This window comes from Meleagris gallopavo, chromosome 7 (assembly GCF_000146605.3).
Source record: "Meleagris gallopavo isolate NT-WF06-2002-E0010 breed Aviagen turkey brand Nicholas breeding stock chromosome 7, Turkey_5.1, whole genome shotgun sequence".
In the NCBI taxonomy this organism is placed as follows: Eukaryota; Metazoa; Chordata; class Aves; order Galliformes; family Phasianidae; genus Meleagris; species Meleagris gallopavo.
The window spans coordinates 10,655,285-10,669,805 of NC_015017.2; the positions used below are offsets into that span (position 1 = coordinate 10,655,285).

General features: G+C 36.5%; 2 protein-coding genes across 6 annotated transcripts in view; one reads left to right on the top strand and one right to left on the bottom strand.

Annotated features, from left to right (window-relative positions):
* Positions 1-809: 809 nt before the first annotated feature.
* Positions 810-4,589, top strand: LOC116216842 (SPATS2-like protein). Its single transcript, XM_031554281.1, has 3 exons — positions 810-824; positions 2,622-2,876; positions 3,209-4,589. The coding sequence occupies exons 1-3, from the start codon at positions 810-812 to the stop codon at positions 3,605-3,607; spliced, it is 669 nt and encodes a 222-aa protein (XP_031410141.1). The 3' UTR covers positions 3,608-4,589.
* A 4,685-nt stretch (positions 4,590-9,274) lies between these two features.
* Positions 9,275-14,521, bottom strand: part of KCTD18 (potassium channel tetramerization domain containing 18) — a 9,945-nt gene continuing 4,698 nt past the window's right edge. For all 5 annotated transcript variants that reach the window (XM_019616994.2, XM_019616995.2, XM_019616996.2 and 2 more), the window contains 4 exons: positions 14,318-14,511; positions 13,085-13,179; positions 12,543-12,645; positions 9,275-10,741 (listed from right to left, as the gene is read on the bottom strand). In XM_019616994.2, coding sequence (XP_019472539.1) covers positions 10,210-10,741; positions 12,543-12,645; positions 13,085-13,179; positions 14,318-14,511 — 924 coding nt within the window. In that variant the 3' untranslated portion in view covers positions 9,275-10,209. The remainder of the gene's footprint in view (positions 10,742-12,542; positions 12,646-13,084; positions 13,180-14,317; positions 14,512-14,521) is intronic.

Below are 14,521 nucleotides of genomic sequence, written 5' to 3' on the forward strand. Positions count from 1 at the left end.
GAAAAAAAATCAGTCTATCAATACAGTCTGGTAATTGCACAGCTGACTCCTGTGAAGCATAACTGATTTAGTTTGTTAGACCATGAGGATTGATTTTGCAGAACACTTTGTAGATCCACTAGGCCTGTATCCTCTCTCTCATTCCTGCCAAATCAGGATGTTCCAAAGGAGGGCATAAACTTCCCAGTAATGCACCTAATTGTTCACAGTGACTTCATTGCACCTACCTCAAACCCTGAAGCTTAAGAGATTGAAAATTCTACATAGCTAATCCTAACCAAGAATATAACCACAGCTGCTGTAGAGCTACAGTCTGTTCTCATTCAGCTACTCTCCTAAATAACTTTCAGCTGTAGTTAATTCAGGAAATTAATTATTTATACCTCACCTTAGCAGAGCATTGTTTAAGCATATTCAGATATAGGCCTGGAAAAATCAAGTCAATGAAATTCAAAGAACAGTTGTTAGCAGGGAAGCAGTGCCATCTTTCAGCTGACAGAGAGAGAACTGGGTAACTGGAGAAACTCTAATCTGCTTTCAGTGACCTTAGAAGAGATAACTTAAATGCTATTGGCATGTCTTTGCTAGGGACTTTTCAAGTGTTTCTGTTTGAAGCCTCCTACAGTGATGTCTATACCATACTTAGGAAGTGCAAGTACCCTTCAAACAGAGATGATAGCAGGCCTGTAGCTAAAAATAGCCATTATTGAAAGCTTTAAGACCAGCAATAACCAAAACCCCCAGTCCTATGCAAAGGTAGGTGTGTTCCAGCATGAGGAGCAGGAGTGCATTAGAGGCATAACATCACAATGAAGGACAAAGAGGTACAAAAGTAATTGGACTGACATTTATCCAGAATGCTTGCTGGTGGATTGTACATCTTTTTTGTTAAGAATAGATTTTTATGTTAAGCACTTTGATTTTTATATGGGCTTCTATGTAAGGCAATCTGTTTTAGAGAAGAGAGAGCAGTAGCATTCAGTAACGGCATACTTCACAGACCTTGTGACAGAAAGTGCAGTTCCTTGTGCAGATCATTGTATTGTTCTTGTGAAGAAGACACCTCGTGGGAGAATCTCTGATGTTAGCTTAAGTTAGTAGGAGCCCTCAAAAACCCACCCAACAAAACAGCAGATGATGCTCAGCTGCTAAAATTACCCCACATCTTCATTCTCTGTTCTAAAAGTTGAAAAATTGAAGTACCTACTAGATAAAAGAAAGGTGTCTTTTTCTAGTTCGTCATCTGTGCCAGAAGAAAACAGAAATTTCATAATCAGGAAAATCAAAACCACAAATTAAGATCAAGAGCCTCAGGCTCCTTTTTGAAGCACCATTGTACAGAAGCAGACAGTTCAAAGAGCTTGTGGAAATGAAGAGAGGTAGGAATCAAGGATTTTTGTTTGGTGTACTTCACATTCATATATGGAATTGCTTAAGAAATCCTCTGATTTTAAAATACTAAGAAGTAGAAAACAGGAATATACTGAGATGAACACTAAATGGTTCTTGATAGTGCTAACTTTGCCATGGTCTGCGTGAAAGGGACTTGTGTATGAATTCGGTTCCAGTTTGATAGCCGTGGTACAGAAGTATCTTTGTTAACCACTTCTTTGGAGAGTCTATTGCTCTTTACTATCTTTTCTTTTTTGAAAACTATTAAAAAATACTGAAGAAGCTTTCATAGCTGTTAATCGTGTTGTGGTTGGTATGTATGTAAACTGCAAGCTCCACGCACTTCAGCTTCCATGATCAGTGAATGATTTGGAATCAGATTTGTGTATGGCATCTTCAGGCACAAATTCCTTTGACCCCAGGCAGTTGAGAGTTACTGGCATTCCATTTTCTTCCTTCCCATGTTTCTTCCTTTGTTGCCTGAAGATTCCTATTAGAGGCATTATTGATTCAACAGCAGTGTGAGGAGGCAGTCCTGACAACACATGGATTTACCTTAACTGGTTATAATTTCACAAGCAAACCTATAGGTACCAGAAATTTTGAGAAATTTTCTTGGATGACCAAAGCCCAGGGCTGACAGTCAGCAGGGCTTCTGTACTTCCTGTTGGTGAAAAAGTTTGATGGACTACAGTCTCATCTACTTTAGTGGAATAGGCAGTGGGTCTATTTTAGCTGTTTGCTTTGTGGGCTTCCAACTTTTGCACAACACATTTTTTTTATTCTTAAGTAGTGCTAAACCAACTTGCAGTCTCAAAAGCTCCCAGGTGTAATTACAAGCTGAACTGTCTTCCAGCTAGCAAGGTAGCTCTCTAGGATCTCCTTATCCTGGTCAACCTTCAGGTAGGTGCACCAAGGAAAGTAATTTCTCACATTTACACTACAAATGAACAAAGTAGTATAACCCATAGCACAAGCACAAGTCCCTAGGAACCAGGGTGTTCTGGCCTTCTGTCAGCCTCATTCCAGTTTTAGTGCAGTTCCTCCACATGGGGTTTTTTGTCAAAAGCAATCCTTAATGATGAGGCAGTATCAAAGAAGTAAAACAATATGATTTAATTCTGACCTAGTTATCTAGCTTACTTCGTTATCTAAAGACTTGAATGATGCTACAAAAATTAACTGTGAGCAGGATAAGAATTCAGCCTCAGATATTGATCATTTAACAGGTAATAGAGAATACTTCTTTTATTTTTATAGTTTCTCACCCAAAGAACAATTATTCCTCAAGAACACCATGTAGTTCGGTGCTGTCTTCATTGACCTCACATGCAACAACTGGCAAACAAAATGCACACACTCGGAAGTCCTCTAGTAATGCCAAGAACTCTGATAATAAAACAGCCAGCACTACGAAAGTACAAAGTCATCATTCTTCCAATCCTACAGAATCTTCTCCCCAGGGAATTCCAACAAATAAGCAGGTAAGGAACCAGCTATAAAGTAAACTAAATGGTGTCAAAAATATCAGGAGAACCTTCATTATTGAAAGTCTTCGCTGCAAAATCAAATGCTTGTTATTAGTCTGGTTTTAATTCACAATTTAAAAAAATAGGGAAACGTTTACAGGCTACTTAGATGTAACATATTAGCCATTGCTCAGTTTTTGTGTTGTATCAAAGCTATTTCAATACTATTTTCTCTCTCTAGTTACACTGATAATGATTTTCTGCAATTTTTGTTAATTCTGGTGGCTGTATTTTATTACTGGAAGAATTCGGATAGCCTAACGATTATCCAATTTCTTTCTGGGTAGAATGGGCCTTCTAGTCAAAGACGAAGATTCAACCCACAGCACCAAAACATCCGTCTCAATGGATCTCTTAAGCCACAAGGTACCACTAATGAGGCAGATCAAAATAATGTAAAGAGTGGCTCCAGGTCTGAACACAGAAGACAGCAACACAACAATTTCAGACCTAAAAATAAAGGAGCCATGAAAAATCAGGAGCAGTCTGCAACTGCAAGGACCACAGAGAATGTGGCACATCCAGAAAAGAGCCGACGGAAGCATCATGCAACAGACACCACAGATCACAGGCCTTTCCGAGGCGGTGTCGGCAGGGTGTCGCAATGCAATTTGTGCCCTGCAAGGATGGAGGTCTCTGCTGATACCACTGTTCTTTCAGTGCCAGCTGTGACTTTGGTGGCTTAAAATGTCACAGTGAAGGCAGGCAGAAAAATATTCTCATTTTAGCTTCTTCTTCAAGATGCTTGTTGGTGAAGAAAATAAATCAGAACACAGTCATTTTAAATCTGTTGCTGCTTAAAAGTTATTGGTATCTTCATTATTTACTAATTATCAAAATTAATTATACTTTCAAAGCTTTGCCCAATATGTTCACAGTTGTTTTGTCGTGACAGTACAGAATCTTACCAAAACAGCATATACTACTTAGAAGAATGAAATCTAGATTGGAAAAATAAACTCAGAATTAAATTCACAATAGCAAAATGTTTGTTGTAGATATGTGGTTATACAATCAACAGTATTGTTCTTTAGAGCAGCCTGTGTTAGAAGGATCCCAGAGCACCTGTGTGCTGTGGTCTGCAATGAAATCAGATAATCTTTTAGAATTTTTCTGCAGTCTTTATTATACACCTCTTTATTTCTGTGCATGTATCTGTGTGTGCATGTATACACACACACATGCATGCACACTGTATGCACACAGTATTCTTACATACAAGAACATTTCAAAAAGCAGCACATTTGATTTTAGCTTATTATTCCATAAACTGAGATCTTTAGACTTGCCTATAAATTGTACTAAATGTATTACATATTGGTATTTTTCATTGACAAACTATTTTTATGAAAATGCTCATTTCGTTCAAGTTTAGATTATACATAGTCATGGCTATTCAGATGCACAGCCCTATTCTCCATCCTTATCAGCCATTTTTCTATGACTAGTTGGATTTATTTTTTTGCATATGAAAAGTCACAGGTGTTCTAGACTTGAATCCAGATTATTTTTCTATATTTTTTGCTGTAGGAACCATCTGTCCTTAATGAGAGCTATGACTAATATATTTGTTACAGCAACATGCAGCAGAATATGGAGGTACATATTTGAGCAGATACTACATCCTTCTGAGTTTTCTATTAAAATAAAATCTTAGTGTTAATGTTCTGATTATGTATTTCAGAAAACTTGTTTCTTCCAAAAAAAAATTAAAATCTTCTTTCTAAAACATTCTGTTGTTTGCTGCCTTGCAGTATCTAACCAGGTGTGATCATATTCAAATTAGATTTGCTTAGTTCAGCTGGTGTCAGTGGGAGGCTTTGGTTTGAGTTGGGCTTGGACCAGGGTTTTGCTTTTGGCTAAATTCTAATACCGCAAGTGCGCAGGACAGTACCTTCCCACGAAGAGCTAATCTTGGACAAACCTATGTTAAAAGTTGTTATCGAAAATACTAAGGTATCAGAATAATCATTAAAGAATCCAGACCTGACATCAAGTGGACTAGAGGCCTGGGGGTCAGAATCAGAGAAGTGTAAAAGGGTCTGTTTCCCACTGAGGTCAGTAAGGGTTGGACACTTTGAACATTTATTGTTGGTTATTGCTTTTTACCAGTTACCTCTTCCTGATTTCCATGAGCTCACTACACACTTTCTTTGTACTGAATTCCACTTTTGATTTATAAAGTATAAAGTGAAGTGCATTCCCTATGAATTACTTTGATTATTTTGATTATTTCTCTTGATATCTGTACAGTTTTTTACATGCGAATGATGGTAAAACCTGATTTTACTAGGCAAATAGCTCATCTTTTTCTGGAATAGTGGTGATAAGTATTCATAGGTGAACACTGGCTTTTTTAGCATTGTGAACCCTTCTCCTATCTGGATTAATTACCTATCAAGCTTTTAGGCTGCATGTTTTAAGTAAATGGATCTGAAATTCCAGAATCTCTGTGCTTTGCACACCCACCAGAAAAGTCTATTTTCAAGATTTGTCTTCTGCTATACTGTAACTTCACAGTTAGAGATGTAATCACAGTATCTGTATGGGTATTACACCAGAACAATATTGTATTGCTTTTACACCATTTCCGAAAGTTACTTATACCTCTTCTTGTATCCCCTCCTAATAATATCTGATGTGTCTATAATGACTTTTACTCTTTCCTCATAGCTTTTTCACTTAACAGGATTATTGGAAGTTATTTTATTCCACAAGTCAGCTTCCTTACAAGCAGGCTTCCTCAAAACAAATCAAATCTAACATAAATCATAACTCAGCACAACAGGACGACCTTGTGCTCTTCAGTACCAGCTTCTCTGCTGTGCTGGAGGCTTAGTACATGACAGATCAGGTCTAACAGGTGAGAGGAAGCAGTTATCCTCAGGCTGTGACACAAACACATTCTTTGATGAGAAAAGTGTAGATTTGGCTGGTTCTGGGGACTCTGCAGTCTTCACACAGCAAGTATGCTTTATATTGTAGTACGCATTGTAACTATGTTGCATGGCTGGCTCTGAAACATAGCTGTGTCAGAATGGTATCCCTTTATCTTTTTATGTTTCTGCTAGAATTTTATTTGCCATTTTCTTGGCATGTTTTACTGCTCACTATACATAGAATTATTTAATCAGAACTTTCAATCTTCAAATTACAGATCTAGCTATGTGTGATACATTCAATGTACAGATTTTGTACAGGGATCAGTGAGAGAATTAAGGGCTGGGCAAGCCTTGACTTTAAGGCCAGCAAGTCTTTTTAGAGAAAAATAGTTCCCCTAATTTGCAAAGCAACTACAGTTTTTTTGCGTCATTGAAATGTGGAATTTCTACTATTTTGAAAGTAGATACACATCCTAAGGCCTGGTATTTTAAAACAGGTTTTAAAATACAATCTTTTTGTCTTTTGTGTACAATCAAATTGAAATTAATGCCAGAACTCAGCAAAACAAAGGACCAGATATGTGGCTGGAAAACTAGAAAGATAATGTAATTTAACATAGCCAAACTATATTAAGCAAAACTTTAAAAGATTTTAAGATGTTTGGGAAAAAAAAAAAAAAAGTCTTTTAAATGACTTAAAGTCATTGGAAATGTGGCTCGAGAACTGAAATTAATAATTTTGGAAAGGATAAGTTTGTACTCTAGTTTGTATACTCCTTTCCTGGATCCTGCTGCTGTAGGAAAGCAACCTGGTCTGAGCTTGGATGGATGGATGGCATTTCCTATGCTGAGTCTGTTTCCCCATGCAGTGACTGGGATGCATCAAGAACAACTAAACAACCTGTACTAAAAATGTTCATGGATGTTATACCAGAAACTAGAATGAGCTAAGAGATGCATATAGGAAAGGGATGACTTTGAAAATGGTCAAGTTATTGATCCATGTGGTCCGGTGAATTTGCAAAGTATTACTCAGCTAAGTGATAAATGCTGGTATAAGCAGGCAGATTATATTTATTTATTTATTCTGCAAAAATAGAATTCTGTAGAAAGTACTCAGAAACTCAGAAAAGAGCAGAGGTCTGTAACATCACCCGTGTCTGTTTCTGCTGCTTGACATTCTGCTAAAAGCTGTTGCCCAAAATGAATCTAAATCTCCTTGGGGGCTTTGCCTCCACATATTCACAGAGCTTTACTTCTATCCACACTCTCACTCTAATTGCAGCTATGGAATAGACAGCCTCACTCTCAAGTTTTCTAGGGCACAACTGGCCTCCCATTGTTGCCGGGTGAGAATTTGTCCTTCACAGATTGAGAATTAAACAGACAAAATCTTCTTACCTCCTGGATAATGCTGGCATTTCCATTTGGTCGTAGTAAGATTTGTACTACATAATGTTTATTATCTGAACAATTTAATTTCAGTGGATTTAAAGGAGTGAATTAACAGCTTGAAAGAAGGAAAGAGGTAGCTTCCTTAGGAGCAGTCAGTGTGTTAACAGTCAATACTGTCTTGAGAGAATTGTCAGTTGTTTTACTTGCAAGTAAGTTGAGCTGTATTTCATAGAGAAGCATCTCTGAATTAATGCCTAGTTCATTGAAGCTCATTTGATTGCATTGTGTTTCCATGTCTCTTTTGCTGAAAACAAGCCTGATGAAAAGTCTCCCTGAGAATCGGGGAGATTGTGCCCCTAGCAGATGAAATGACATCTGCTTGGTTATGGCAAGTATGAGTTCTCCATACTTTGAAGTGTACAGATAGAATTACATCTATTTGAAACATATTCTGGTGATAATTGGCACTTAATCATGGAGAAGTAATTTTCTGGAAACTAATTTGGAATTGTATTTTTCTACATTATGCCATATCATAGATGGTTGGAAATAGTGTGAAAGTGAGGACTAAACAACTGGAAAATCGACTGTGTTTATGAGGAGAAAGAGAAAAGCATCAAAGTTCACTGGTGTGATGCATGTTACTCTTCAGAGCACAGCTATTAAATTAGTAGGGCAAAGAAACTTTCTAACTGTGGTGTCTTTTATAATGAGTGGCAATTGTACAAAGATGCAAAACAAGCCATAATCACTTCAGTCGACTGTACCAGCTGGTAACTCCTTGAGTTGGATGAGTGTAACATTAAGAAAACTGTGGACTTTGAAGAAACTTAGGATCATACAGATTTGAGGAAAGTTTAACCTGCAAGAAACTCTCAGACTTGCAGAATTTCTGCTCTTTGTTCCAGGCCTCAAAAGAACAGTCTGTTAGCCAGGCTAAGAGCTGACTAATCCTTGGATGGGCAAGTTTGTTTTCAGCTCTCTCCAGAGAGACGATTAAATGCTGTTTAATTTTACATTTTAAAAAGCTTTGGGTAGATATAGACAAAGCTTTTATAGTCACCTTGAAGGTTCAGCTCTTATGAAGCTGTTTAAAATTAGTCCATCCATTACAACAGACTGTTAGTAAGCTTCACAGGGATTAAAAATAAAAAGACAAATGTGCTTACTTAAAAAGCCATGTTTGTTTCTCATCCAGTAAAAAAATCAAGTCTCCAAACAATAAAATTGCTCTACCTCCCTACCACAGCCACTTTCATTCACTATTTCATCTGCTGAAATTAAAGGGAGTGATTTTCTAAGGTGTTTTTTTTTTGTTTTTTTTTAACTACAAGTCAGTGTGTCTAGGACAAAGATGAGACTGAAGCCACTGGAATGCAAATGATATGAATGTTACATGAAAAATACTGTACTATCAGAATGACTAGACAAACCCTGAACTAGCACAGGCTTAGGAAGTCCAAAGGGATCAGTCTTAGTCTTAACTGCAAGAATCCATACTTGTGAGCTTTTGTATGATGTTGAAAGAAACCTACAAATTCACCCAAGGTTGAAGAGGAATCATTGTAAAAGGACCTAAATGGATACAGTAAAGGACTCAGCTATTCAGTAAGTACTGAAATAAAAGTCACACAGAAGACAGTTATTTAAAAACTGCTTTTCAATCAGACTGGTATACATAGTGTCAATGAATTGCACTCTCAAAGAATAAGTTTTATTGTTAGTATCTCCCTTAATTTCTGCTTTTTCTGGTCTTAAGTAAATCTCTTCTGTGGGATAGGGAAAGCCCTGGGTTTTTTTTGTGGCTTTTTAGGCTTATTAGAGTAGTTTAAGGATTTTAAAGATAGGCTGGTCTTTAATATACGTAAATAGCAGAAAATTACAATACTGCTCACCTTTACATAACTATCATTCATGGCAAAACTTCTCTTTAAACAGTATGTTAGTACATTAAATTTTGCTGTTTCTCTTTTTTACTTTGCAAATGAAATTTCAAGTCCTTGCCGTTATGATGAAAAGCCTAAAAATGTGATTTCTTCTAAATAACCTAGAAAACAAAAGACTTAACGAAGCAAATTGTAAGAATATTTCATTTTGGCAATGCAATAGGACTTCGCAACATCTAAAGCCAGCTGTATTTACTGTGTTGCAGAATTATTAGCAACAACAAAGCAGTACCCAACCATACACAAACAATTGCACAAAATGAAGCCAAATTTGGGAAACTTAAACAGCATTGGTTTAAACAACCAAAAGGACTTTTTAAAAAGTGAGCCAAATTCTGCTTTCCTTTGCTGGTAGAAACATACAGGAGATCTTCAGTATCGTTGCTCATAATGCACCCTAGTACAAGGACAGGAAGGATAAGTAGGAAACCAGTGTACATATGTCTCAGGTTTAAGGAAAAACTGCCTTATTATTCCCTAGTCATGCTCTTCCTTCCTGTTTATCAATTTTCTTTGTACATGTAAAGATGGTCCCTTTAATTGCTACCAATAATAAAATGGTAACCTCTCCTCACTGCAAGTACCAGTATTTGTGCATTCAGCTTAAAATAAACTCTTTACAGTACTCACTATATTGCACACTTGTGACAAATTTGAATCTAATAACTGGTATTCATTGTTACTATTTTTCCCCTACTTGAAATATATGGACTAAGGAAATTAACTGTAACTGAATTTGATAAGCATGTTGTCTTCTGTGCTGTGCATGTATTCCTTTTAAAAGGTCAGTAGTACAGCCTGACACAAATATGAATGAGACACTATAATATGAAGCATGCTGTGTGTTTTAGAGCTTTTTTTAGCCATGTTTCTTCCTCCCGACTTCTAAAAAATACTTAGAAATAAAATCAGAAAATACACTTCATTTCTCCCTCTGCTCTTCACTAACTCTTCTCTATCTTCACCATGATATTCTACCAAATCCTTGAATAAGTAACAACATGAGATGATGAGCTGTTCTTAGACCAGATGTTCCCAAGCTACACAGTCAGGCTGAGTCCAATGTTATCCATCCACTTTATTACTCTTAAGCTTATTGCTCTCTGCTAACACAGCTGGTTCTTTCTTGTTTAGTACTGTTGAAGTAGTAGGAATTTCAGCAGCAGCTTTGTTCTGTTCACTTGTTTTACTGGAGCCAGATGATGACTGAGAAGGTATCATGAGAAAAAGTGGAGTTCGCTTCAGCTTTACTGCACGGCTGCTTACGGGTTTTCTAGATTCTGAAGTGTTGAAAGTCATTTGACATGATGCTTCGTCATCAGCACTCTGCTTTCCATGGGGCACCTGGGAATTGCTGGACTCTGGCATACATGCTGTGGACACAGTTTTAGAAGCTGCTTTGTGCAGTATCAAACTTTCACTATTTGGTCGTTTAAGAGTTACTGCAGAATGTGAAGTGTTGCAAGCAGCTACCTTTAATGAAGCTGAATTCTTGACTTTGATATGTGTACTTGTTGAGGGACCTGAGAATCTAATTGGCTTGGGGCCCACTTTGCATGGTATGTAGTCTTCTACTTCAGAGAAATCAATTAAGCGTCTGTAAAACAAAGGATCTTAATTGAAGAAACAGACTATGTTATTTTTTTTATAATTACAAAATCAACAGTGCACAAATCTGATGTTCTATTAATTTTTGCTGGTTATGGTATCACATATTGTTCTCAACTGTTGATCACAGCAGTCAGGCTTGCCTTTGCATCAATAGTACCAGCAATCTGTTCTACCTCTGTAAGTCATGTTACACACTAAAATTGGAAAGAAATGGTGCACAAACTACTATGTGAAAACGAATGAGGAAGAAAGCAGGAGGAGTTACAGAAAGAAAATATTAAAGTACTACAGGTTCCACCAAATAGAAAATTCAGTAAAAGTTAATCTGATATGTTTTGAGTTATCTACCAAAGTGCCAAGACCCAGCTGCACAGAAACAAAATATTTATAATTCTACATTATGTAATTTGAGAAAAGAAGAATATCCCTTTCTCCCTTCCCCCTCCCTTTCTAAATGATTAAAGATAACCTGTTTTACCAAAAAAAAAAGATAAAAAATCTGTGTAAGAAAGCCTGTGGAGTCTCATGGCAACTCTGTCTAAAGTAGAGAGTAATTTTTAAGTAACTCAGAGAACCATTAAAGAACAGAGTAAGGTACACTACTAAAGCACTGACATTCTTCAGTATGCTTGCATTTTGGATTTCAAAAGATCTGTGAAATGCCACAGGCATCCATATTAAGAGAGAAAAAATGTAAAAGTGTAATATTTCTTATCATTACTCTTAGAAAAGTGGTATATGGTGAAACTTCAAGCAGAAAGCCTGTAAATAACCAAGTGCTTATAATGAATCTAGGAAGGTTTTCCTCGGAGCTCTAAGGTAAGAATGTATTCTCGAAGTCTGTACATTCTAGACCAAAAGAACCATTAAAACAAAAAGGAAAACTTAAGACTTGGTGTTTTAACAGCTGCAGTGTACTACGGGTAAAATGTAATCAGTAACTAGATTAATTTACAATAATATTTCAAGATGGTATATGCTCTCACAAGGATTACTGCAGGTAATTAATACAGCTTTTTGGGTTCAAAAAAAATAGAGAAGACAAAGCAGAGAAATGGGAGATAAAAAAGGCAAAGGTTGCAGTGGAGCATTCAGGAATATATGTGTTTGGCAATCAGTCCAGTGGTCACGCTTCTTCCTTAATGAGCTATGAAAAGCAAAGAATACAGTATCCCAAAAATGATGGGGAGATGGGGATTTTCAGTTGGATCACTGTGCTGACATGGCTCTGTGGCTGCTGCTGAAATGACAGCATGGCCAGAGAGACAAGGTAAGCAGGATCTTCCTCCTTAGATAGCAGTAAGATGGCTGTTGAGTGGCTCAGATAACTCTGTAGATGCATCTGCAAATACTGCTTTTAGGTAATGTATTGAGAATGGAAGTGTTGTCAGAAGTATGACCACAGAATTGGAAAGAAAATAGTGTAAAGGTAGAGCATCTTAGAAACATGTAAATCACCTAATCTTTTAAAATTTTCAATTAGCTAGTCTATTTAGCTAATGCTGTTCTCTACTTTTTTGAAATGACTCATTCCCACTCTTAAGTGATGCTTTAAAGGCTGTAGAATAGAATTTCAGTAGCCTAGAAGAGGTAATTTACTTATAGCAAGGTCAGTTCTGCTTATGAGCTCTCAGTGAATATATTACATGAAAACATTAATGGGAACAACTAAGAAAACATAACTATTCAAAGAACCTGAAATTACACACACACACACACACAAAATAAAATAAAATCTTTGTGCTGTTTTCCATTTCATGCTAAGCCACCTATGCAGGTCAACATACCTTTTATGAACTGGAGGCATATGATGCAAACTGCCTTTCAGAGAGCGCTCTTCAAGAGTCCAGCATTCAATGAGCTCCTGTGGCACTCTCCAGTAGCTGACACCTGCATTTCAAAGAGACATTGTATCACTGATTGTATCACTGAGATGAGAGAACACAGTATTGTGTGTGCCTCCACTAGATTAAATGAATGCACGTATTTTATTATGTAGAATTTCAGCTTTGAAACTATGCTGCCAAGTAACCTGTGCTTACAACCAGCATACCTTTAGGGTTTCCACCAGAGTGCTCAGAGTCTCCATCACCTCTTGCATGCAATGGCTTTCACTACATCTATTCATGTACGTTAGCTCACATCAACTCATTAGAACATCAATCAAGACTTTTTTTGTTTTCCCTTCAAATAACCACTCTATTGGAGTTTGTATGTGTCACATACTGAATTAGTGGAAACATCCACGGATTTTATTATTGTATAATTATTTGGCAATTTTTTTTCTGTAGAAAAATACTAAAATAGAAGCAAAGAATTAATACTGTACCTCTTCCTTCCCAGGTGCCGAAAGCATCCATCATCTTTTTCAGTTCAGCTTCAGAGTAATAGCTCCAGATGTATTGGACATTATTTCCAGCTTCTCTAGAAACATTGTTTGTAAGGTAACAGTTATATGGTAAATCTACCTAGAACCCCAAACACTGATGAAATAGTGTTACAGCTATTATTCTTTTACCAAATTCCGACTATAAAAGGACCTAGTAGTAAATGTTTTGTAAAGTGGGTAAGAAAACGTTACTTAGATTTCATTGTCATTTCTATCAGAGTTCCAAATTGCCACTTTCCTATTGTCTGCATGCCTTGGGAACGCCTATTGCTGGAAAAGGTATTCGGGAAAGAACAGATGTCCATGAAAAAAGTAATTACAAAACTAATGGTGTAAAATTTATTCTTCTAACTATGAAACATATTTTCAAAGGGAAAACACAGTAGGAGGACAAATACCTGAATTACTATGTATCTAAACATCTCAGAATAGATATTCATTTTCCCAGCCTAGATTTAGGAGAATATGCATCTTAATTATAAACATGATGCAATATCAAAAGCTCTATCTTAATCATTTTTCAGAAGGCATACAGTGAATTACACTTCTGATTCTGTACTGTGGGACCAAGGGAAAGACAAATAGCTTCCGGGCTCTTGGAAGTAGTACAGGTCTACTCATATCTTAAAATTACTACTGTAAAAATGCATTAATATTTGTTGAAATGTACACATCCTTTAAAGAATTACAATAATTTCATCTTCATAAAAGCTGTGTTAAATATTTTTAATTGCTGTCATAGCAGACTGCAAAATAGAACCCCATAAATCACTGCCAGCTTTGTGAATATTTGGGATTTTTAGGATTCAGTCATAATTCTTGGTGTAAATATCACTGATAACACTTGATGTAATAATCATCCTAATTTATAATGTAATTTTAAATGGTTGAGACATTTTAAAAATAGCAACTGAGATCTTAGAGCAACTGCATGCTAGTAACCTTCTGTAGATCTCTTGAATTCTTTTCCTTTGTGCTTAGTCTTTATTTTGTTAAATCTGAATATTTTATTAGCTAGGTATTTTCAAAGCAGGAAATAATCTAATTTCTGCCAGTGATTTATAGTGTAATAATGTTATATTAGCCACATAAAATAATATTTAGGTATTATTATGATATGTAAGTCTTCATAGTCTTTCCATAGTGCTTTCGTGAGTTTGAAAGTCAGCTTACCTTTTGTAGATGCTTTTATTGTGAATTTTTGTTCCTAGCTCCTTTTTAATTGCATCAGTCCCATCAGCCCTTGTGGCATACACACCAATAATTTTACTCTCACAGCTTGCCCCAGAAGTGCTGAGATAGTGCAGGACCCAAACTGTAGGCTTGGTGCAGATTAAATTGTAAGAATCACAAAAATCCAACAAAGCCTGGGGAAGA

Bases quoted from the DNA above. Each gene is read 5' to 3' on its own strand.
- LOC116216842 (XM_031554281.1), top strand. The intron at 2,877-3,208 runs GTAAGGAACCAG...CTTTCTGGGTAG, and splicing joins GAATTCCAACAAATAAGCAG to AATGGGCCTTCTAGTCAAAG.